This window comes from Pseudophryne corroboree, chromosome 3 (genome assembly GCF_028390025.1).
Source record: "Pseudophryne corroboree isolate aPseCor3 chromosome 3, aPseCor3.hap2, whole genome shotgun sequence".
Lineage (NCBI taxonomy): Eukaryota > Metazoa > Chordata > Amphibia > Anura > Myobatrachidae > Pseudophryne > Pseudophryne corroboree.
The window spans coordinates 524,836,530-524,862,207 of NC_086446.1; the positions used below are offsets into that span (position 1 = coordinate 524,836,530).

Consider the following 25,678-nt stretch of genomic DNA (forward strand, 5'->3'; position numbering starts at 1 on the left):
GAGGGTAGAAACAGATGTTTGATAATACAAAGCTCTGAGTCTTACCATTATAATAGCGGAGTCAACGCAGGCTTGTAGTTTTGTGAACCCTGAATAAAAATACTGAGCAGCATCACACTTTGAAGAATAGCAGTGCTCTGAAATTAAAGGGATTTTAGTTTTAATGAATTTGGAATAATTCTGAAGAAAACTGCAAATAGTAATAATACTTTATTAATATAGTAGCTCATGGTACATTTTTGCATCACATTTCTGGCTTAGACACAGGCTCAATTTAGGAAAACAAGACAAGCTGTAAATAGACGATAGCACTTACAGTAAGTACTAAGAAACTAGTTCCACAGTCCTTCCTAGGACACTGGTGTTGTATGAAAATGTGAAAATACATCTTGATTACACTCTTGTTGGGAACAGACTGACGTAGTTTGGTAACAAATAGTGAGAGCAAAGGGAGTTGTGCTAAAGTAGTATGAAGGTGGACTTAGCTGTAATACAGGTTGAGTCTCCCTTATCCAAAATGCTTGGGACCAGAGGTATTTTGGATATGGGATTTTTCCGTATTTTGGAATAATTGCATACCATAATGATATATCATGGTGATGGGACCTAAATCTAAGCACAGAATGCATTTATGTTACATATACACCTTATACACACAGCCTGAAGGTAATTTTAGCCAATATTTTTTATAACTTTGTGCATTAAACAAAGTGTGTCTACATTCACACAATTAATTTATGTTTCATATACACCTTATACACACAGCCTGAAGGTCATTTAATACAATATTTTAATAACTTTGTGTATTAAACAAAGTTTTTGTACATTGAGCCATCAAAAAACAAAGGTTTCACTATCTCACTCTCACTCAAAAAAGTCCGTATTTCGGAATATTCCGTATTTCAGAATATTTGGATATGGGATACTCAACCTGTATTTACACCTATGTGTAATATGCTTTTAAATATTCTTTACCTTTCTTCACAAATACATGCTAGGCATAATACACATCTTATCCAGCATAGCAACCTGTGCTCTTATACAGGTTGTAGGAGAAATAGGTGCCACCTGATACCCCTTTATAGTAAGGGGTCCTATTATTTCCTAATGGGCCCTACACACTGGCCGATTACACTGAAAGATATGAACGATCTCATTCATTAATGAACGAGATATCGTTCATATCGTTCAGTGTGTATGCACTAACAATGAACGATGCGCGGCCCCGCCCCATTTATCGCTGGTGCCGGCTTGTTTATGCATGAAAGCCAATATGGACAATATCATCCATATTAGTATGCAGGGCTATGGGGCCGGGTGACGGAGAAAGTGAAGAAACTTCATTCCCCCCGTCACCCCCCACCCCGCCGCCGGGGCATCCGTTGGCCGTATCTGCTGCCGGGCACCTCGGCCGGCAATCGGCCAGTGTATAGGGGTTATAGCACACACAAATTGACACGTTTTAATCTTAAACAAAGCAAATTGCCTGTACAGTATGAGGTGATCCTGAAATCTGTGTTTTGCCTTCATTGACAGTTATGTATTACAACGTGGAATGCTTTTGCAGTGAGTCATATTATATCAATATCATACAAATGTAAGCTATATTTTACAGCAGTGGCGTCGCAGCTCTCTAATTATAGGTATATATTCTATACGACAGCAACAAACCGTATTGTAACACAAGGGGTGCAAATGCATTTACAGTATTTCTTTGCATGCAGGGAAAATACTGACTGCTTTGGCATGTAGTGTACAAATACTGGGCAGCTTTGTCTTCATACTGAAATGTAGAATTAAGCTAGGACACACAATTTCCTAACTATACATCTCTGCACATTTTAATTCTGCCCCACCTGCAGTGCAACATGGTGCTAACTCTGAATAAGTCTCAAAATGTTTAACAAAAGAACAGATATAATACTGACTCAGCTCAAAGAACATCAATCTTAAAATTATAAAAAGAAAATAGGCTGCATTTAATGGGCAAGAAAAATAAATACAGTATATCTATAGAGAAAAGCACATGCTCATAAATTTAGATTTTAACCCTACCTTGTATGTACAAAGTGGACTTTGGAATGAAGAATGGAAAGAACATCAGCTTGTAGGACATGACGTCTTCAAATGTGACACCAACAAAATGAGGAAAGGATGCACTAGCGGCTTTTAACTTCTCTTCATTCGGATATGCATTAAGATCTACATCTAGAGAACAGAAAGGCATTTTTCAGTGTTTATTCTTTCAGTAAGGAAACAAGTCACAGGGGGAATCATTGCTCTACAACGTGGTCCCTGAATAAATCATTATTTTATGCCATCTGTAAGAACATATTTTTCTGTGCATTTTATAGCACTGCTGGCTTTTATGCTCTTTATGATGCAGTGAACTGTAAGAGAACATGTGTTTTGTTTTGTTTTTGTAAAATGAAGGATACAATGGGCATGATTCACAACTGCCATTTCGATGCAAACACGTCTCCACTACATAGTGCACGTATTGGGCAGGCATTTGAAGCTGTCTAAAATGACATTACAGGGACGTTGTCAAGGCATGGGTTGATTACTTCAGTTCAATTTGTAAATACCAGTATAAATGGCTCTAGCATCAGTGATGTGTGGTGAGCCGAGGCAGAGCATTTCCTGTCATATTAACATTTGTGCCAGAGTTTTGACTGTATAAAGTATATGAAAAAATAAGATTTTAAACCTACCGGTAAATATTTTTCTCCTAGTCCGTAGAGGATGCTGGGGACTCCGTAAGGACCATGGGGAATAGACGGGCTCCGCAGGAGACATGGGCACTATAAAGAAACTTTAGAATGGGTGTGCACTGGCTCCTCCCTCTATGCCCCTCCTCCAGACCTCAGTTAGAGAAACTGTGCCCAGAGGAGACGACAGTACGAGGAAAGGATTTTGTTAATCCAAGGGCAAGATTCATACCACCCCACACCATCCACACCATATAACCTGGAATATACGAACCAGTCAACAGTATGAAACAGAACAGCATCAGTCAAAGACTGAACAAAACTGTAACATAACCCTTATGTAAGCAAATAACTATATACAAGTCTTGCAGAATGTTGTCCGCACTGGGACGGGCGCCCAGCATCCTCTATGGACTAGGAGAAAAAGATTTACCGGTAGGTTTAAAATGTTATTTTCTCTTACGTCCTAGAGGATGCTGGGGACTCCGTAAGGACCATGGGGGATTATACCAAAGCTCCCAAACGGGCGGGAGAGTGCGGATGACTCTGCAGCACCGATTGAGCAAACATGAGGTCCTCCTCAACCAGGGTATCAAACTTGTAGAATTTTGCAAAAGTGTTTGAACCCGACCAAGTAGCTGCTCGGCAAAGCTGTAATGCAGAGACGCCTCGGGCAGCCGCCCAAGAAGAGCCCACCTTCCTAGTGGAATGGGCTTTTACCGAATTTGGTAATGGCAATCCAGCCATAGAATGAGCCTGCTGAATCGTGTTACAGATCCAGCGAGCAATAGTCTGCTTAGAAGCAGGAGCGCCAACCTTGTTGGCTGCATACAGGACAAACAGAGCTTCTGTTTTCCTAATTCGAGCCGTCCTGGCTACGTAAATATTTAAGGCCCTGACTACATCAAGGGAGTTGGAATCCTCCAAATCTCCCGTAGCCACAGGCACCACAATAGGTTGGTTCATATGAAAAGAGGAAACCACCTTAGGCAAAAATTGAGGACGAGTTCGCAACTCAGCTCTGTCCACATGGAAAATCAGATAGGGGCTTTTGTGAGATAAAGCCGCCAACTCAGACACTCGCCTTGCAGACGCAAAGGCCAACAACATAACCACTTTCCAAGTGAGATATTTTAAATCCACGGTTTGAAGAGGCTCAAACCAATGAGACTAAAGGAACTGTAACACCACGTTAAGGTCCCATGGTGCCACTTGGGGCACAAAAGGAGGCTGGATATGCAGCACTCCCTTCACAAAAGTTTGGACTTCTGGTAGAGAAGCCAATTCCTTCTGAAAGAAAATAGACAGGGCCGAAATCTGTACCTTAATGGAACCTAATTATAGGCCCAAATTCACTCCAGTCTGTAGGAAGTGGAGAAAACGGCCCATATGGAATTCCTCCGAAGGAGCATTCTTGGTCTCACACCAAGACACATACTTCCTCCAGATACGGTGATAATGTCTCGCTGTCACCTCCTTCCTAGCCCTTATCAGAGTAGGAATGACCTCATCCGGAATGCCCTTTTCAGCTAGGATCCGGCGTTCAACCACCATGCCGTCAAACGCAGCCGGGGTAAGTCTTGGAACAGACAGGGCTCCTGTTGCAACAGGTCCTCTCTGAGAGGAAGAGGCCACGGATCTTCTGTGAGCATTTCCTGTAGCTCCGGATACCAGGCCCTTCGAGGCCAATCTGGAACAATGAGAATTGCCTGTACTCCTTTTCGTCTTATGATTCTCAATATTTTTGAGATGAGAGGAAGAGGAGGGAACACACAGACCGACTGGAACACCCATGGAGTCACCAGGGCGTCCACCGCTACCGCCTGATGGTCCCTTGACCTGGCACAATACCTCGGGAGCTTTTTGTTGAGGCGTGACACCATCATGTCTATTTGATGAAGTCCCCACTCTCCTGGATGGAGATCGTGTCTGCTGAGGAAGTCTGCTACCCAGTTGTCCACTCCCGGAATGAAGACTGCTGTCAGAGCGCTTACATGATTTTCCGCCCAGCAAAGAATTCTGGTGGCTTCTGCCATTGCCACTCTGCTCCTTGTTCCGCCTTGGCGGTTTACATGAGCCACAGCCGTGACGTTGTCTGACTTGACCCGGACCACTTGTCCAGAAGGTCCCACTGAAAGGTCCTCGCATGAATGCTGCCGAATGGAATGGCCTCATAAGACGCCACCATCTTTCCCAGAACTCGAGTGCATTGATGGACCGACACCCTTTTGGGCTTTAACAGGTCCCTGACCACGTTCTGGAGTTCCTGGGCCTTTTCCATCGGGAGAAAAACCCTTTTTCGTTCCGTATCCAGAATCATGCCTAAGAAAGGAACCAACTGTGACTTTGGTAGATTGAGAATCCAGCCGTGCTGTTGCAACACCCTCAGGGAGAGTGGCACGCTGTTCAGCAACTGTTCTCTCGATCTCGCTTTTATTAGGAGATCGTCCAAGTAGGGGATAATTGTGACACCCTGCTTGCGCAGGAGCACCATCATTTCTGCCATTACCTTGGTGAAAATCCTCGGGGCGTGGAAAGCCCAAACGGCAACGTCTGAAATTGGTAATGACAATCCTGTACAGCAAATCTCAGGAACGCCTGATGAGGGGGATATATATTGAGACGTGAAGGTATGCATCCTTTATGTCCAGGGATACCATATAATCCCCCCCCCCCCCCCCCCCCCCTCCAGGCTGGAAATGACCGCTCTGAGCGATTCCATCTTGAATTTGAACCTTTTCAAGTATAGGTTTAAGGATTTTAAATTCAGAATGGGTCTGACCGAACCATCCGGTTTTGGTACCACAAACAGGGTTAAGTAGTACCCCGTCCCCTGTTGAAGCAGGGGCACCTGGACCACCACTTGTTGAAGATACAGCTTTTGAATTGCATTTAAACTACTTCCCTCTCCGGGGAAGAAGCTGGTAGGGCCGATTTGAAAAACCAGCGAGGAGGCACCTCTTCGAATTCCAGCTTGTAACCCTGTGATTGAATCCAGACGTGGCTGAAAAGTCGAAGACGTGCCCACACTGGGGCGGACTCCCTCAGGAGCGCCCCAGCGTCATGCGGTGGATTTTGTAGAAGCCGGGGAGGACTTCTGTTCCTGGGAACTAGCTGTAGTTGGGAGCTTTTTCCCTCTACCCTTACCTCTGGCGAGAAAGGAAGATCCCCGTACTCTCTTGGATTTGTGCGACCGAAAGGACTGCATCTGATAATGTGGCGTTTTCGTTTGCTGTGAGGAAACATAAGGTAAAAAAGTGGATTTACCTGCAGTAGCTGTGGAAACCAGGTCTGTGAGACCTTCCCCAAATAATTCCTCACCCTTGTAAGGCAAAACCTCCATATGCTTCTTTGAGTAGGCATCACCCGTCCATTGTCGGGTCCACAGGGCTCGCCTAGCAGAAATCGCCATGACGTTGGCTCTGCATCTCTCATATATAGGACAGCATCCTTAATATGACCCAAGGTCAATAAAACGGTATCCTTATCCAGTGTATCAATTTCAGCAGACAAGGTATCTGTCCACGCTACTACAGCGCTACAAACCCAAGCCGACGCTATCGCCGGTCTGAGTAATGTACCAGTATGTGTGTAAATTGACTTCAACGTAGTCTCTTGCCTGCGATCAGCAGGATCCTTGAGGGTTGCGGTATCTTGAGATGGCAGCGCCACCTGCTTGGATAATCGCGTCAACGCTTTGTCTACTCTGGGAGAGGATTCCCACCGTATCCTGTCCTTAGCCGGGAAAGGATACGCCATAAGAATCCTTTTGGGAATCTGCAGTTTCTTGTCTGGAGTTTCCCAAGCCCTTTCAAACAACTCATTTAGCTCATGTGAAGGGGGGAAAGTAACCTCAGGTTTCTTTTCCTTAAACATGCGCACCCTCGTGTCCGGGACCGAGGGGTCATCTGTGATATGCAACACATCTTTTATAGCAATAATCATATAATGAATACTTTTTGCCAATTTCGGCTGCAACCTCGCATCATCATAGCCGACACTGGAGTCAGAATCCGTGTCGGTATCCGTGTCTGCTACTTGGGATAGTGGGCGCTTTTGAGACCCAGAAGGGCCCTGCGACATAGTGAAAAGCAGGGATTGACTCCCTGTATTTCCCCTGGACTCCGCTTTGTCCAACCTTTTGTGCAATAAATTCACATTTGCATTTAAAACATTCCACATATCCAACCAATCAGGTGTCGGCGTTGCCGACAGAGACACCACACTCATCTGCTCCACCTCCTCCCTAGAAGAGCCTTATGCTTCAGACATGCCGACACACGCGTACCGACACTCCACACACTCAGGAAAATCTCTAATCTGGAGATAGTTCCCCCAACCAGGCCCTTTGGAGAGACAGAGAGAGTATGCCAGCACACACCCAGCGCCAATGAGCCTGGAAACACAAGTCCCAGCAATATACAGCGCTTTTTTGTTTCATATATAAATATATTGACTGCGCTCAAATTATGTGCCCCCCCTCCTTCAAAGCCCTCTGTCACCGTGTTCAGCAGGGGAGAGTCTGGGGAGCCAGCTTCTCAGCAGCGTGCTGTGGAGAAAATGGCGCTGGTTAGTGCTGTGGGATCAAGCTCCGCCCCCTCAGCGGCGGGCTTCGGTCCCGCTCAAAATACCAAATAACCTGGGGGTTGTATATCATACTACCATAGCTTGAATATACCTGTAATGCCAGCCAAGAGGATTATTGCTGCCCAGGGCGCCCCCCCTGCGTCCTGCACCCATCTGTGCCTGTGTGTGTGTGTGCGGGAGCAATGGCGCGCAGCGTTACCTCAGTGAAGATCCGAAGTCTTCTGCCACCTGTGAAGTCTTCTTTCTTCGTATACTCACCCGGCTTCAATCTTCCGGCTCTGCAAGGAGGACGGCGGCGCGGCTCTGGGACGAACGGCAAGGGTGAGACCTGCGTTCCGATCCCTCTGGAGCTAATGGTGTCCAGTAGCCTAAGAAGCAGAGCCTATCACTGAAGTAGGTCTGCTTCTCTCTCCTCAGCCCCACGGCGCAGGGAGCCTGTTGCCAGCAGGACTCCCTGAAAATAAAAAACCTAACAAAATTCTTTATTACAGAAAAACTCAGGAGAGCTCCCCTGAAAGCACCCAGTCTCCTCTGGGCACAGGATCTAACTGGGGTCTGGAGGAGGGGCATAGAGGGAGGAGCCAGTGCACACCCATTCTAAAGTTTCTTTATAGTGCCCATGTCTCCTGCGGAGCCCGTCTATTCCCCATGGGCCTTACGGAGTCCCCAGCATCCTCTAGGACGTAAGAGAAATACAAGATATATTAGAAATATCTTTGTATTATTGTAATCATTTTTATAGTCAAAACTCTGGAGTAAAAAGTATGAGAGGTGAGGCAGTGACTCCCCTGCCTATCTTTCCCACACATCTCAGATCAAAAGTCACCAAATTTCCTGCAGTATATACTGCTGCACCTGTGTATAATGTCCATATGAACACTTGGGCTCATATATTGTGTGTAAATCTGGCTCTGGGACTAGCCAGTGCCTCCTCAGCCACTTACCTCAGCACACGTCCTTTCCCCTAAAATTCCTAAATTGCCCCAGTGCTAGACAAACTGGGCTAGTTCACATTAAAACAAAGGCTTAACAAGCATGAATCTCCAGTGCTAGAAACATGCATGGGCAGTGCCGTAACTAGACATTTTAACGCTGTGTGCAAGAAATAGCATCTGCGACCTCCCCCCGCCATATCATTTACAAAGCAGGGCCAGTGCACACCGTAGGTGTGCACCAAAAATATAGGGGCAAAGCCACAAAATAATACCAATTCATATTACGCTGTACAGAAATCTCCATTATTCCATTTATGCTGCACAGTAGCGCCACAGTAGCACACACATTACACCAGGTATAGCCTGTTTTACACATTGCACCAGGTAGAGCGCCATTTTACACATTACTCCAGGTAGAGCCCCCTTTTACACAGTACGGCAGACAGAGTCCCCTTTTACACAGTACAGCAGACAGAGCTACCTTTTACAGAGTACGGAGGACAGAGTCCCCTTTTACACATTACGGCAGACAGAGCTCCCTTTTATACAGTACAGCAGACAGAGTCCCCTTTTACACAGTACGGCAAACAGAATCCCCTTTTACACAGTGCGGCAGGCAGAGTCCCCTTTTACACAGTATGGCAGGCAGAGCTTCGTTTTACACAGTGCGGCAGAGAGAGTGCCCTTTTACACAGTACGGCAGGCAGAGCTCCCTTTTACACTCTACGGAAGACAGAGTCCCCTTTTACACAGTACGGCAGACAGAGCTCCCTTTTACACAGTACAGCAGAAAGAGTCCACTTCGGGTGTTACAGTGCAGCTGCGGGCAGCAATGCCCGATCCCACCCCATCCCAACTGCCAAAGCTTGTAGTGCAGTCCAGACTCCCCCACCCCTTCCACAGAGGTTACACTGACTTGTGGGCAAACATGCCCGCACCCCAGCACCCAACAACAGGCACTTACAGTGCAGCCTGATTACCCCCTCCCCCTGATGGGAGATTAAACTGAGCCATAGAGAGTACTGCCCGATACCCCCACCCCCCCTGCCACCGCCTCCGCCGCTGGAGTCCACAGTGAGCCGCGTGGACTATATTGTCCGATCCCCCCACCCCCGCCGCCGGAGTACACAGTGAGCCGCATGGGCTGCAATGTCCGATCCCTCTCCCATCACCCCTGGCTGCTGGAGTTACATTGAGCGCCGACAACGCCATTCCCTTCAGGACAGTGAGCCCGTGGCTCATTCTATCCTGAAGGGAAGGGGGTTATCCGGCTGCATTCACTCACTGTCTCTGGCAGCAGGCAGGGGGATCAGGCATTATAGTCCTTGTGGCTCACTGTATACATCGGCGGCGGCAGCGGTGGGATTGGGCATCATAGTCCGCATGGCTCACTGTATACTACAGTGGCGGCAGCGGAGAGGAGGTGTCAGAGCTGCACTATAAGCTCCGGCAGTGGGGATTGGGTGGGATCAGGCATTGCTGCCTGCTGCTGCACTGTAACACCGGAATTATGGGTTTTGCCGGTGGTACTGTGCCCACAGTGCATATGCGCTGTGTGCAAGGCACCGCCGGCACGCACCTAGTTATGGACCTGTGCATGGGATAGATATAAGGATATCCTCACAAAGAAAGAAGTATAAGGTTTGAGATAAAAAATATGGTAAAAAAAGGAGCAGACTAGATGGGCCAAGTGGTACTTATCTGCCGCCAAATTCTATGTTTCTATGAATGGAAACCGGCCTCTGGGCTGAATTAAGTATTAAAGCGATCAAAAACATGGCAATATGCCTAGCCAAAAATAATGCTACATAAAACAGTATTTATGTGAAAAACCTAAATGATTATATATTTTTAAATCAACTAATTAGATAAGACTTTTAGGGTTCTATGGGAGGTCATTCCGAGTTGATCGCTAGCTGTATTTGTTTGCTGTGCAGTGATGAGGCAAAAAAAGGCACTTCTGCGCATGCGTATGCGGCGCAATGCGCACGCACGTCGTACAATTGCAAGGAACGATGTAGTTTCACACAAGGTCTAGCGAAGCTTTTCAGTCGCACTGCTGTCCGCACATTGATTGACAAGAAGTGGGCGTTTCTGGGTGTAAACTGACCGTTTTCAGGGAGTGTTCGAAAAAACGCAGGCGTGCCAAGAAAAACGCAGTCGTGGCTGGGCGAACGCAGGGCGTGTTCGTGACGTCAAAACAGGAACTGAACAGTCTGAAGTGATCGCAAGCGCTGAGTAGGTATTGAGCTACTCTAAAACTGCACAAAAAAAGTTTGCCGCCGCTGTGCGATCCTTTCGTTCGCACTTCTAAGCTAAAATACACTCCCAGTGGGTGGTGGCATAGCGTTTGCACGGCTGCTAAAAACTGCTAGCGAGCAAACAACTCGGAATGACCACCTATGTACTTAGGGGTAATTCAGAGTTGATCGTAAATGTGCTAAATTTACTCTGACATGCGGGGGGACGCCTAGCACTGGGCAAGTCCGCCCCGCATGTCAGGCCCTACTTCCCTGCACGGGTACACAGCAGAGATGCTTTTGTACCTGACGAGTGGCTCCCTGCGTCCTGGGTTGCCGCAGCTGTTTGTGACGTCACGCAGCAGCCGCAGCCCGCCCTCCCAACAGTCTGAACGCGCCTCTGCCTGATAGCATCTCACTGGGCTCCCGGGGTGCGCATGCGCAGTGCGGCTGCTGTGCGTGCGCACTTTACACAGTAATTCAGCCGCAGCAGCGATCCAGTCTGAATTACCCCCTAAGACTTGAAGAAAGATAAAGTGGACGGAGATAAAGTACCAACCAACCAGCTTTCGAACACAGCTTGTAATATGGCAGTTTAGGAGCTGATTGGTTTAAATTTATCTCCATCAACTTTATCTCTCTCCAAGGCTTAGTACATAGACCCCTTTATGCCTATTTATTAAGTAGGGATAACTAAGTAACCTATTAAATTTTAGAGATACCTGTTACATACCTCCCAACATTTCAAATACAGGGGGGTAAATTTACTAAGAATCGTATTTTCCCGTTTGAGGTCAAAGTTCAATCACGAATGACATCGAAAGTGTAAATATGCAACTTTTTGAATTTATTACGACTAATTTACTAAGCTGCCGTATTCTGCATTTTCGGGTTTTCCGATGTCGATGTCATTCGTTTTTTTTGGCAGTGTTTTACGTGAGTGACTTGTAAAACACTGCCGACTTTAATACAATGAATCTCGGCCGGATCTGAGAGATCCGTGCTGGGCTTCATTGTGCACCTTGTAAAAAAATAAAAAAATGTTTAAATGTAAAAAAAAAATTGCGTGGGGTCCCCCCTCCTAAGGCAAACCAGCCTCGGGCTCTTTGAGCCGATCCTGGTTGCAGAAATATGGGGGGGAAAATGGACAGGGGTTCCCCCATATTTAAACAACCAGCATCGGGCTCTGCGCCTGGTCCTGGTTCCAAAAATACGGGGGACAAAAAGCGTAGGGGTCCCCCGTATTTTTGAAACCAGCACCGGGCTCCACTAGCTGGACAGATAATGCCACAGCCGGGGGTCACTTTTATACAGTGCCTTGCGGCCGTGGCATCAAATATCCAACTAGTCACCCCTGGCCGGGGTACCCTGGGGGAGTGGGGACCCCTTCAATCAAGGGGTCCCCCCCCCAGCCACCCAAGGGCCAGGGGTGAAGCCCGAGGCTGTCCCCCCCATCCAATGGGCTGCGGATGGGGGGCTGATAGCCTTTGTTCAAAGTGAATGATATTGTTTTTAGTAGCAGTACTACAAGGCCCAGCAAGCCTCCCCCGCAAGCTGGTACTTGGAGAACCACAAGTACCAGCATGCGGCGGAAAAATGGGCCCGCTGGTACCTGTAGTACTACTACTAAAAAAATACCCTAATAAAGACAACACACACACACCTTGAAAGTATAACTTTAATACATCCATCCACACCTCCATATACACATACTTACCTTATGTTCCCACGCAGGTCGGTCCTCTTCTCCAGTAGAATCCATGGTGTACCTGTAGAAAAAATTATACTCACATAATCCAGTGTCTTAGGCTCCTCGGTAAATCCTTTTGTAATCCACGTACTTGTAAAAATAAAAAAACGGATACCCGACCTCGCATTGAAAGGGGACCCATGTTTTCACATGGGTCCCCTTTCCCCGAATGCCTGGAACCCCCTCTGACTTAAGTCCAAGAAGGTTCCATCAGCCAATCAGGGAGCGCCACGTTTGGCACCCTCCTGATTGGCTGTGTGCTCCTGTACTGTATGACAGGCGGCACACGGCAGTGTTACAATGTAGCGCCTATGCGCTCCATTGTAACCAATGGTGGGAACTTTTTGCTCAGCGGTTGACCGAGAGTAACCTCACCGCTGAGCAAAAAGTTCCCACCATTGGTTATAATGGAGCGCATAGGCGCTACATTGTAACACTGCCGTGTGCCGCCTGTCATACAGTACAGAAGCACACAGCCAATCAGGAGGGTGCCAAACGTGGCGCTCCCTGATTGGCTGATGGAACCTTCTTGGACTTAAGTCAGAGGGGGTTCCAGGCATTCGGGGAAAGGGGACCCATGTGAAAACATGGGTCCCCTTTCAGTGCGAGGTCGGGTATCCATTTTTTTATTTTTACAAGTACGTGGATTACAAAAGGATTTACCGAGGAGCCTAAGACACTAGATTATGTGAGTATAATTTTTTCTACAGGTACACCATGGATTCTACTGGAGAAGAGGACCGACCTGCGTTTGAACATAAGGTAAGTATGTGTATATGGAGGTGTGGATGGATGTATTAAAGTTATACTTTCAAGGTGTGTGTGTGTTGTCTTTATTGGGGTATTTTTTTAGTAGTAGTACTACAGGTACCAGCGGGCCCATTTTTCCGCCGCATGCTGGTACTTGTGGTTCTCCAAGTACCAGCTTGCGGGGGAGGCTTGCTGGGCCTTGTAGTACTGCTACTAAAAACAATATCATTCACTTTGAACAAAGGCTATCAGCCCCCCATCCGCAGCCCATTGGATGGGGGGGACAGCCTCGGGCTTCACCCCTGGCCCTTGGGTGGCTGGGGGGGGGGACCCCTTGATTGAAGGGGTCCCCACTCCCCCAGGGTACCCCGGACAGGGGTGACTAGTTGGATATTTGATGCCACGGCCGCAAGGCACTGTATAAAAGTGATCCCTGGCTGTGGCATTATCTGTCCAGCCCGGTGCTGGTTTCAAAAATACGGGGGACCCCTACGCTTTTTGTCCCCCGTATTTTTGGAACCAGGACCAGGCGCAGAGCCCGATGCTGGTTGTTTAAATATGGGGGAACCCCTGTCCATTTTTCCCCCATATTTCTGCAACCAGGATCGGCTCAAAGAGCCCGAGGCTGGTTTGCCTTAGGAGGGGGGACCCCACGCAATTTTTTTTTAAACTTTCAAACATTTCCCACCCCTTCCCACTGAAAAACATGCACGGATCTCATGGATCCGTGCATGCCTATACAAACACGGGATAAAAAAGCAGGTCTGTTTTTTTTTAGCACTTTTTCACGATTTGTATTTCATCACGGCAGTGTTTGGCTATTGTCGGCAGTGTTTGTGTTTTGCACTTTTTAGTAAATTCCCGATTTCTACCAAATTGCAGGCGTATTTGACCGATGGTGTATTGATTCGTGATTTTTTCCTAGGACTTCCAAAATATTACGAATGCCCTCATCACTGCTGTCATTTTTGCTTAGTAAATTACCGAGATGACACTTTGAAGAAAAAACGGCATCTCGGTCAAAATCGGGACCTTAGTAAATATACCCCAGGGAGAGGGACTTCTACGTGTAGCCTATGGATAAGGGGGCATAGCCTGCGGGTGGGACAGCCGGACAGTCTCAAAAAAACGGGACTGTCCCGTGAAAATTGGGACAGTTGGGAAGTATGCTGTTATAGTATGTTTCTTTGACCTTAACGTTTACTTTGTAAATCAACAAGAGTTCAGAAAAGATTAAGGGGGATATTATTTATTTTATTATTTATTAACAGTTTCTTATACAGCGCAGCAAATTCCGTTGCGCTTTACAACTGGAAATAACAATGATATAACAAACTGGGTGATAACAAACAGTCATAGAGGTAGGAAGGCCCTGCTCGCAAGCTTACAATCTATAGGGAAATAGGCATGGATACACAAGGATAGATGCTATCTATTGCATAGTTGTTCGCCAGATTGCAAAGGTTCTTGGTGGGCTGTATGATATGGCCATACAGCAATGATGAACCGGGTTCGAGAGGAAGGGAAAGTGAAGAATGAGAAGACACATGAGGATGTGTGTGGACTGTGCAGAGTGGATGCAATTTGATAGGAAGGTTTATGAAAGTTATGTGGGCGGTTCTGGAATTTGATAGGCTTGCCTGAAGAGGTGAGTTTTCAGGGAACGCTTGTAGGTTTGGAGACTAGAGGAGAGTCTTATTATATCCAATTAGCTGCATTAATTTACAGCAGCTAATTGTCCCATCGAGGGCTATCTAATTAGCCCCGATGAGCTGGCACAAGAAAAGTCTTATCAGGGATTTTGTTTCACCTGCCTCAGACACACAAAACCAAATCCCTGGAAACAGCCCCGTTTTCTGTTTCTTCCGAAAACACACAGGTTTCACTGAACCTTTGTGTTTTCGGGAGGAAAGGCATTTTTTTTTTCTTTTTTTACTGCCGATACAAATTGGATAGCCTGTAAAAAAATATTGGTGAAACATTGGAAAAAAGTGTTTAATTGGCCAATTTGTTAGCAGAAAAAAAATATTTATTAATTTTTTTAATCTAAAATTGTATATAACTATTTGACACCTATATTTTTTAGGAACAAGTAAGGTAGATATTGAAATGACTGAATGATGGTTAGTTAGTAATCACAATTTTCCTATAAATAAAGAAATACTGTACCTGTATCGTTATGAGAAAATTAGAAGTCACAATGATTCTTACTACATCTCAAATATCTTAACGATCAATGGTACATAATATGTTATTACTAGTGTTTTTATCAATAACATAATGTTGACATTTTTAAATACACAATAGCGCTGATGCAGAGCTGAACATAAGTCTACCAAAAATGTCCCTGCATTGCGTGCACAAAACTAAGTATATTCATTTGTGAGTTCTACGCATTTCTGTTGTCAGATCACCCTGATCTATATGCTTGGTTTCATAGTTGCCAGTTGCAACCTAGTTATACCTCTTCACCCACAAGTGAAGCTGCAGTTATGATTTATAAAGTAAAACTTGATACACTTAACAAAACTTAGAGGCATCAAAGACATCATCACAGACAATAAGTATTTTAGACAGTAAATTCGAACACCTATAATGGAATTTTCCTCTAATGGGATGTATTCATGTGACCGGTGGGTCAGGAGACCGACGGTCACATAACTTCCACCTACATTCTGTTCTCACAATCCTGACAGTCGGCATGCCAAACAACAGGGACTGTTCCCACAGCGTGGCGAGCACAGCTGGGATTCCACTGTCGGGATCCCGACGTTGGCATGCTGACCGCCGGTCAGGCATACACTCCCCCCCCTAATAACTGTAACAAATCCCAGTGGGAATAACAAGTGGAGATGACTGACAACCACTGACAAATCAGTTAATAGGATTTTGGTTACCTACCGGTAAATCCTTTTCTCGTAGTCCGTAGAGGATGCTGGGGTCCATATTAGTGCCATGGGGTATAGACGGGTCCACCAGGAGCCATTGGCACTTTAAGAGTTTGAGAGTGTGGGCTGGCTCCTCCCTCTATGCCCCTCCTACCAGACTCAGTCTAGAAACTGTGCCCGAGAAGACGGACATCTTCGAGAGAAGGATTATACACAGATAGTGGCGAGATTCATACCAGCTCACACATACAAGGCACATCAAGCTAATTTAGCTTGAAAAACTCAGCAACCGCTGAGAACATTACTTACCAAGTAACAATGCAGTACTTAACTAAAACAAAGTTGTACTGAACCAGATAACCATTGCAGGAAAACGAAGCACTGGGCGGGCGCCCAGCATCCTCTACGGACTACGAGAAAAGGGTTTACCAGTAGGTAACCAAAATCCTATTTTCTCTTACGTCCTACAGGATCCTGGGGTCCATATTAGTACCATGGGGATGTACCAAAGCTCCCAGAACGGGAGGGAGAGCGCGGAGGCTCCTGCAGAACTAATTGACTGAACTTCAGATCATCAAAGGCCAAAGTATCGAACTTGTAGAACTTTGCAAACGTGTTCGACCCAGACCAAGTTGCTGCTCGGCAAAGTTACAACGCCGAGACACCCCGGGAAGCCGCCCAGGAAGACCCCACCTTACGTGTGGAGTGGGCCTTGACAGTCGTAGGACACGGCAAGCCTGCCGTAGAATACACATGCTGGATAGTGAACCTGATCCAGCGAGAGATCGTCTGCTTAGAAGCAGGACACCCAAGTTTCTTGGGCTCATACAGGACAAATAGAGAGTCTGTTCCTGTGACGAGCAGTCCTCTTTACATAGATTTTCAGAGCCCTTACAACATCTAAGGACTTTGATGAAATTGAGGAGTCAGTAGCCACTGGCACCACAATAGGTTGGTTGATATGAAATGCCGACACAACCTTCGAAAGAAACTGCTGACGTGTCCGGAGCTCAGCTCTATCTTCGTGGAAGATCAAGTATGGGCTTTTACACGATAAAGCTCCCAACTCCGACACACGTCTAGCAGAAGCTAAAGACAACAAAGTGACAGCTTTTCACGTAAGAAATTTGACTTCAACCTCCTGTAGAGGCTCGAACCAGTCCGATTGGAGGAACTGCAACACCACGTTAAGGTCCCAAGGCGCCGTAGGTGGCACAAAGGGAGGTTGGATGTGCAGAACTCCCTTCAAAAAGGTCTGAACCTCAAGGAGGGCAGCCAATTGTTTTTGGAAGAAAACGGATAGGGACAAAATCTGGACCTTCACAGATCCCAACTTTAGGCCCATATCCACACCAGCTTGTAAGAAGAGAAGTGTCACAACTGAGGGCTGTTGCTGACCAGGAGTGGCCTCAGTTGTAGGGACTGGTGTGTATGTAAACCTGGGCGGCAGTATAGGGCTTCTAGACATGCAGACAGATTTGTTCCACAAATGCCCGAAGGTGTGACCACGACAAGAAGGATAAAATTAATATTTATTCAGCACAGTTCAGATGGTACACGACAGTAACAGTAGTAGAGTATGAGGAATGATTAAAAACAGTACACAGTTCCACTGAATGCAGCAATGGATAAAATGTCCTTAGGTGTGCTATCCACAACAAGACTAGCTTGAGGGGTTAGGAGATTAGGAGATGGAAAGTCCTTTCACCAACACCTATATGCTGAAATAATAAGATGGAGATATGAACTGGTCAGCAGATGTTGTACAGAGGCTGAATGTACTGTAGAGTAGATCGTACACGTAGACTGCCAGGTTTGCCGGTTGGAACCGGTGATGGAGAACTGTTGAAGAAGAGCAGATGAACCAGTGTTAACAGGAGGATAGTTGAATGACACTGGTGATTCTAGGGATCGGTGATATTGAAGAATAGATGACTGAATACTGATGGCATCAAGGAAACCGATGGCAGAACATCGATAGTACTGTGGAGATGAACACCACTGGGAGCCAGGCGCTGGAAGCCGGCGTTTCAGAGCACTGCCAGTAGCAGAGAGCAGTTAGGAAACTGTGGAGTCAGGCTGCACCGCAAGGTGGTGATTGGTGCAGGTCTCTGATGGATTGAAGACACAGGAGCTGGAATACGTGGAACTGAATAATAAACCACAAGGAGCAGAGACAGGTTACACTGGTAATGACAACCAAAGCACTGACAACTGTTATGAGCCACGGCTGTGGCTCATTCCTGTTTTGCAGTTTTGTTCTGTATTTCATGTTATACTTCTGTTTATGTTCCCCGTGGGTGTCATGGGGTGCTCGGAGCTCACCCTTAAGGAGGGGATACTGTTATGAACCACAGGTAGTGGTTCATTCCTATTTTATGTTTATAAAGTTGTCTTGCATGCCAGGATTTCCTGTTGCTCTGTTTTAGAATACTCTTGTCTGCTGCCGCTGGTGAGTCTGTGTAATTGCAGCTTGTTCCCATGTGTTCAGCCTCACCTGGCTGCTAATTGCATCTTGTCAGTTTGGAATCATGCAACAGGGCAGCTGCATGGGATTATTAATTAGACCTCTCTGTTATATGCTGGCTGACTGCAATTCACAGATGCTGGTGATATTCCTTGGTTTGCAGTCTGCTTGAAGTTTGAGCTGGTTCCTGTCAGTCCCTGTGTTGATTCCTGTATCAGTCCCTGTGTTGATTCCTGTGTCAGTCCCTGTGTCGATTCCTGTGTCTGATCCCGTGTCCTGCTGTGAGGCGTTCCTGCCCTGAGTTCCAGTGGCTTTGCCTGTCCCTGGTCAAGTCTTCTGGCTTCCTGGTGTCCACCGGTCTGTCGTTTTGGGATGCTGCCTGTCCTCCAGTTCTGAGAGTCAGTGTCGGCAGCATTAGAAGTTCCTGTCCGTTTGCCAGTATTCGTACCGGTTCCGTGAGTAGCGGCTCTCCCGCGTCCGTTGGCCTAGGCCGCTGTATTCCATTATTGTTTCTGTCCCTGGTGTTTTGCAGAGGGTTCTGCTTATGCTGTCACCGCCGGTACACAAAGGTATTGTGTCGGCGTGTGATCAGCATTTCCTTTGTTGTTCTTTTCCTTTGGCGGTTTCTCCGCACATACTTTAGGTTTTTAGTTAGCTTGTAGCCCCTGGCCTGTTTGCTTAGTTAGAGGTCCTCTTGTTATCATTCTGCCTCGGATTTCCCTTTGTCTCTCATTAAGACCGGGGGGGCACCGGAGTTGGGCAGACATAATCCGCCCTTCAAACGTGGCTGCCAAGGGCTCAAGAAACCATAGTCTCGCAAGGGATTTCCGATAGCACGGGTGAGACAACAGAGTTAGGGCGCCAGGGGCTATCCCCTTTCCATTCCCCTTTCCCAGCGTTACGTCCTGGTGCTCTGGACTCACTTCATGAACATCTCCCTTGTTCTGAGCACCAGGAACCTAACATTATCACCAGCCATACCACAAAAAAGAAATAAAACTTTTTTTCTTTTTTGGCCCAGTCCAGTGTCTAGTCCGGTGTTTAGAATCCGGTCCGGTTTTTAGAATCCAGTCCGGTTTTTAGAATCCAGTCCGGTGTTTAGAATCCAGCCCGGTGTTTAGAATCCAGCCCGGTGTTTAGAATCCAGCCTGGTGTTTAGAATCCAGTCCGGTGTTTAGAATCCAGTCCGGTGTTTAAAAAAAAAAAAAGTCTTGTTTTGTTTAGCAAAATTTAGTCTTGCCTTGTCTTGCCTTGTCTTGTCTAGTTTTAAATCCTCCTATGTCTACTATGCAAGCCCTGCAGGCATCTCTCGCAGCCCTGAACTCTGTATTCAGTGCTTTGAGACCAGAGCGACTAGAAGTTTTGCAGCAATCCCTAAAGCAACTGCAAAACCTTCTGACTAAAATCTTGCTCATTTTGCCAGAAGTCGTTGAGAGTACATCTATCTCTAAAGAGACTCTTGTTCACAGTATGGTGACAAGAGAATCCTCTGGTTTAATTGAAGAGAAAAGGTTTAAAAGTTTTCTGCGGCCCAGGCTCTCAGAAGAGGAGCGTCTGCGTCGCAGAAACTTAAACTTATGCCTATATTGTGGGGGTTTAGGCCATTATCTGCAGACCTGTGAGTTGCGCAAGCCAAAGTGTGGTGACGAGTCTTGCCCTCTGGCCAAGTTGAGTCATGATACAAGACCTACTCCTGTCTCTACTGTGGCAGAGGTACTTGTCACACAACTCACACAAAAAAGCTCTCTGTCCTATAATTGGGGTCCTTGGGCAAGGGAGCCCCATTATAGATTCAGGAATCAAAAGAGAATGTTTCTCTCCTCTCTTGAGGTTCCTGTGGAAGCGGAGTTGCAAGTCCCTGGAGTGGTGCCCGATGCCCAGGTTCCTGGAGTGGTGCCCGATGCCAAGGTTCCTGGAGTGGTGCCCGATGCCCAGGTTCCTGGAGTGGTGCCCGATGCCCAGGTTCCTGGAGTGGTGCCCGATGCCCAGGTTCCTGGAGTGGTGCCCGATGCCCAGGGTCCTGGAGTGGTGCCCGATGCCCAGGGTCCTGGAGTGGTGCCCGTAGCCCAGGGTCCTGGAGTGGTGCCCGTAGCCCAGGGTCCTGGAGTGGTGCCCGTAGCCCAGGGTCCTGGAGTGGTGCCGTAGCCCAGGGTCCTGGAGCGGTGCCCGTAGCCCAGGGTCCTGGAGCGGTACCCGATGCCCAGAGTCCTGGAGCGGTACCCGATGCCCAGAGTGCTGGAGCGGTACCCGATGCCCAGAGTGCTGGAGCGGTACCCGATGCCCAGAGTGCTGGAGCGGTACCCGATGCCCAGAGTGCTGGAGCGGTACCCGATGCCCAGAGTGCTGGAGCGGTACCCGATGCCCAGAGTGCTGGAGCGGTACCCGATGCCCTAGCTTATAGAGGGACATCAAATATTATAGTTCAGGTGTCCATACCGGAAGGGGTCTCAGAAGCTGTTACCCCAGGTAGGGACTTGAAAAGCGCAACCCTAGAAAGGGTCTCTAAAACCATAGTTCTTGAGGGGAACTCGAGAAGCAAAACCCCAGAAGGGATCTTTGAAGTAATATCCCCAAGTGGGGTCTCGAGAGACGCAGCCCCAAAGAAGGGTCTAGAAGTCGCTTCCCCAGGAAAGAACTTAAGAAGCATAGCATTAGTGGAGGATCGGAACGTTATTGCTTCAGCAAAAGTCCCGGAAGTCATAGTCCCGGGAGAACTTTCGATAATTATCGACTCAGAGAGGGAGGCCGATGGCCCGATCCCAGTCAGGGAGGCCAACAGCCCGGTCCCAGTAAAAGAATCCGAGGTGCTGGCCCCAGCGGGGTCCTCGGAGGCCACTGCCCCAGCGGGGTCCTCGGAGGCCACTGCCCCAGCGGGGTTCCCGGAGGCCACTGCCCCAGCGGGGTTCCCGGAGGCCACTGCCCCAGCGGGGTTCCCGGAGGCCACTGCCCCAGCAGGGTTCCCGAAAGTCACTGCCCCAGCGGGGTTCCCGAAAGTCACTGCCCCGGGTGGGGTTCAGAAAGTCACTGCCCCGGGTGGGGTTCAGAAAGTCACTGCCCCGGGTGGGGTTCAGAAAGTCACTGCCCCGGGTGGGGTTCAGAAAGTCTCAGCCCCGGGTGGGGTTCAGAGAGTCTCAGCCTCGAGTAAGGTCAATAGTGACCAGGTCCTAGCAAAGCACTCCAGTCAGTCAGATGAGAAGGAAACAGATCCTGACTCTGATATCTCAACATCCATAACCTTTGATGGGGACTTCGCCCAATTTCTGGCGCTTTTCAAACACTATTACACTATTATGTTGTCTAGACCATTTCTGGGCATCACTTCAGAAAACCTTGGGCTCTATCTGATTTATTCTTTTAGAGGAGAGCCTTCTGAGTGGGCGACCAGCCTAATGAAAGCTGAAGATCCCATTCTTCAGGATCCCCTAGCATTCTGTGATGCAATTGTTAAAAGATACGATTCCAAAGAAATTGGTTCAGGTTCCTCTAAGTCACCCGTCTTGTCTCCTGAGAGTCCACCAAATACTGTAAACTCGGCACAAGAGTCCCAGCCCGTTGTTTTGACTGCAGGATGTGCTTTTTTGACTTCTTCTTCTAATAATAGTACTTTACCAGAAAGTTCAGCTCCCAAGGGTAAGAGACCTGTCTCTGATTTGAACGCAGCCTTGCTGGGTGGTACCATCAGTTCAGACAATGTTTGGGGAATTACCTTGGTCAGACCTAAAGAGCTTTGTAAAAAGAAGAAGAAGAAAAAGAAGTAATTTTTGACTCTTGCCTTGATAAAAAAAAAAAAAGAGAGATTTTTTTTTTCCTTGTCTTGTGTCCAGTGGCCACCATCAAGGGGAGGGCACTGTTACAAGTTGTTGCTACAGCTTGTTTTTTGTTTTCTTGTCTGTTAGACCAGTGTGTCAGGTTTTTTTTTTGTATCCCTTGTTCTGGATAGTCTGAATTTTGGGGTCTTTTGACCCCTCCTCAAGGGGGGGGTAATGTTATGAGCCACGGCTGTGGCTCATTCCTGTTTTGCAGTTTTGTTCTGTATTTCATGTTATACTTCTGTTTATGTTCCCCGTGGGTGTCATGGGGTGCTCGGAGCTCACCCTTAAGGAGGGGATACTGTTATGAACCACAGGTAGTGGTTCATTCCTATTTTATGTTTATAAAGTTGTCTTGCATGCCAGGATTTCCTGTTGCTCTGTTTTAGAATACTCTTGTCTGCTGCCGCTGGTGAGTCTGTGTAATTGCAGTTTGTTCCCATGTGTTCAGCCTCACCTGGCTGCTAATTGCATCTTGTCAGTTTGGAATCATGCAACAGGGCAGCTGCATGGGATTATTAATTAGGCCTCTCTGTTATATGCTGGCTGACTGCAATTCACAGATGCTGGTGATATTCCTTGGTTTGCAGTCTGCTTGAAGTTTGAGCTGGTTCCTGTCAGTCCCTGTGTTGATTCCTGTGTCAGTCCCTGTGTTGATTCCTGTGTCAGTCCCTGTGTCGATTCCTGTGTCTGATCCCGTGTCCTGCTGTGAGGCGTTCCTGCCCTGAGTTCCAGTGGCTTTGCCTGTCCCTGGTCAAGTCTTCTGGCTTCCTGGTGTCCACCGGTCTGTCGTTTGGGATTCTGCCTGTCCTCCAGTTCTGAGAGTCAGTGTCGGCAGCATTAGAAGTTCCTGTCCGTTTGCCAGTATTCGTACCGGTTCCGTGAGTAGCGGCTCTCCCGCGTCCGTTGGCCTAGGCCGCTGTATTCCATTATTGTTTCTGTCCCTGGTGTTTTGCAGAGGGTTCTGCTTATGCTGTCACCGCCGGTACACAAAGGTATTGTGTCGGCGTGTGATCAGCATTTCCTTTGTTGTTCTTTTCCTTTGGCGGTTTCTCCGCACATACTTTAGGTTTTTAGTTAGCTTGTAGCCCCTGGCCTGTTTGCTTAGTTAGAGGTCCTCTTGTTATCATTCTGCCTCGGATTTCCCTTTGTCTCTCATTAAGACCGGGGGGCACCGGAGTTGGGCAGACATAATCCGCCCTTCAAACGTGGCTGCCAAGGGCTCAAGAAACCATAGTCTCGCAAGGGATTTCCGATAGCACGGGTGAGACAACAGAGTTAGGGCGCCAGGGGCTATCCCCTTTCCATTCCCCTTTCCCAGCGTTACGTCCTGGTGCTCTGGACTCACTTCATGAACATCTCCCTTGTTCTGAGCACCAGGAACCTAACACAACTTCCTGGTTCAGGATCAGTGCAGGGATTGGATGAGCAATCAGGCAGAGTTCAGCAATGCTGTGGATTGGTGGAAATAGCGTCATATGATTAGAACCAACATGGCTGCGCCCATACTGGCGCTTGGAGGGAAATCTAGTTTGTAGCACCACATGGAGGTACACAGCAATGGCGGCAGCGGCTGCAGGAGCCAATGGACGCCAACCCATGCATCCGACACACGGAGCCGGCGGCAGAGACCACAGCGGGTGAGAAGCGTCACGCAGACCCGCCTGTGCACTTGAATTACAATGATGGCGGCAGAGACCGCATCTGACAGGAGACGCTATGCAGAGCCATCTGAGCACTAGAAGCGCAGCAATGGCGGCGGAGGCCGCGGCGGCTAGAAACACCATCCAGACAATAAGAGTTCCTTATGACAGCATCTGCAGACTGGCAGAGAGGAGACATGAAGTGAGGACATCAGCAGCATGACTGAGACCTGGCCCTGGAACGCTGAGCTTGCCTCAGGAGACACCTGAAAGGTAAATAATGGTGTCCTGTAACCCGGATCGTGACAAGGAGAAACCGTCCCAGTTGAAACTCCACAGCAGGAAATTTCTTGGACACACACCAAGATACATATTTTTTCCAAATTTGATGGTAATGTTTAGACGTTACTCCTTTCCTAGCCTGTATCAGGGTAGGAATAACCTTGTTCGGAATGCCCTTCCGAGCTAGTATCAGGCGTTCAACTTCCATGCCATCAAATGTAGCCGCGGTAAGTCTTGATAGGTGAATAGCCGCTGCTGCAGCATATCCTCCCGAAGAGGAATAGGCCTCGGCTCTTCTTGCAGTAGATCCAGAAGATCCACGTACCAAGCCCTTCTTGGCCAGTCTGGAGCAATGAGGATCGCTTGAACCTTTGTTCTCCTTATGAGCTTTAGAACTCTTGGGATGAGTGGAAGTGGAGGAAACACATACACCGACTGGAACACCCACGGAGTCACTAGGGCGTCCACCGCCACTGCTTGGGGGTCCCTCGACCTGGAACAATAACGCCGAAGCTTCTTGCTGAGACGAGAGGCCATCATGTCGATCTGGGGTACGCCCCAAAGATCTGTTATTTTCTTGAACACCCCCGGATGGGGGTTTGCTGAGGAAGTCCGCTTCCCAGTTGTCTACTCCCGGAATGAAGATTGCTGACAGCGCCAACACATGCTTTTCTGCCCAGAGGATGATTCTTGTTACCTCTGCCATTGCAGCTCTGCTCTTCGTTCCTCCCTGACGTTTTATGTAAGCCACTGTTGTCACATTGTCCGACTGCACTTGAATGGCCTGATTTCTCAGAAGATGGGCCGCTTGGAGGAGACCGTTGTAGACGGCTCTTAGTTCTAGAATGTTTATCGGCAGGACGGCTTCAAGACTTGACCACCTTCCTCGGAAGGTTTCCCCTTGAGTGACTGCGCCTCAGCCTCGGAGACTTGCATCTGTGGTTAGAAGGATCCAGTCCTGAATCCCGAACCTGCGGCCCTCCAGAAGGTGAGAAAATTGCAGCCACCAGAGGAGTGAAAGCCTGGCCTTTGGCAACAGACGAACTCTCTGGTGCATGTGTAGATATGATCCCGACCACTTGTCTAGGAGATCCAGTTGGAAGGACTGAGCGTGAAACCTCCCATACTGCAGAGCCTCGTAAGAGGCCACCATCTTCCCCAGAAGGCGAATGCACTGGTAAATAGACACCCGGGCTGACTTCAAGACATCCCGGACCATCGTTTGCATCACAAACGCCCTTTCCACTGGGAGAAACACCCTCTGCACCTCTGTGTCGAGGATCATTCCCAGAAAGGACAACCTTCTGGTTGGTTCCAAATGTGACTTTGGAAGATTCAGGATCCAACCATGTTCTCTGAGAAGTCGTGAGTGCTATGGACCGTAACAGCTTCTCCTTGGACGATGCCTTTATCAGCAGATCGTCCAGATACGGAATTATGTTCACCCCCTGTCTTCGGAGGAGAATCATAATTTCCGCCATCACCTTGGTGAATACCCTCGGTGCTGTGGAGAGACCGAATGGGAGGGCCTGGAACTGAAAGTGACAGTCCAACAGTGCAAATCGCAGATAAGCTTGATGCGGCAGCTAAATCGGAATGTGGAGGTACGTATCCTT

At 47.8% G+C, this 25,678-nt stretch overlaps 1 protein-coding gene across 3 annotated transcripts in view; it reads right to left on the minus strand.

Annotated features, from left to right (window-relative positions):
- ABCA5 (ATP binding cassette subfamily A member 5) overlaps positions 1–25,678 on the minus strand; it is a 339,361-nt gene that overhangs the window by 175,894 nt on the left and 137,789 nt on the right. For all 3 annotated transcript variants that reach the window (XM_063961135.1, XM_063961134.1, XM_063961136.1), the window contains 2 exons: positions 2,056–2,208; positions 46–137 (listed from right to left, as the gene is read on the minus strand). In XM_063961135.1, coding sequence (XP_063817205.1) covers positions 46–137; positions 2,056–2,208 — 245 coding nt within the window. The remainder of the gene's footprint in view (positions 1–45; positions 138–2,055; positions 2,209–25,678) is intronic.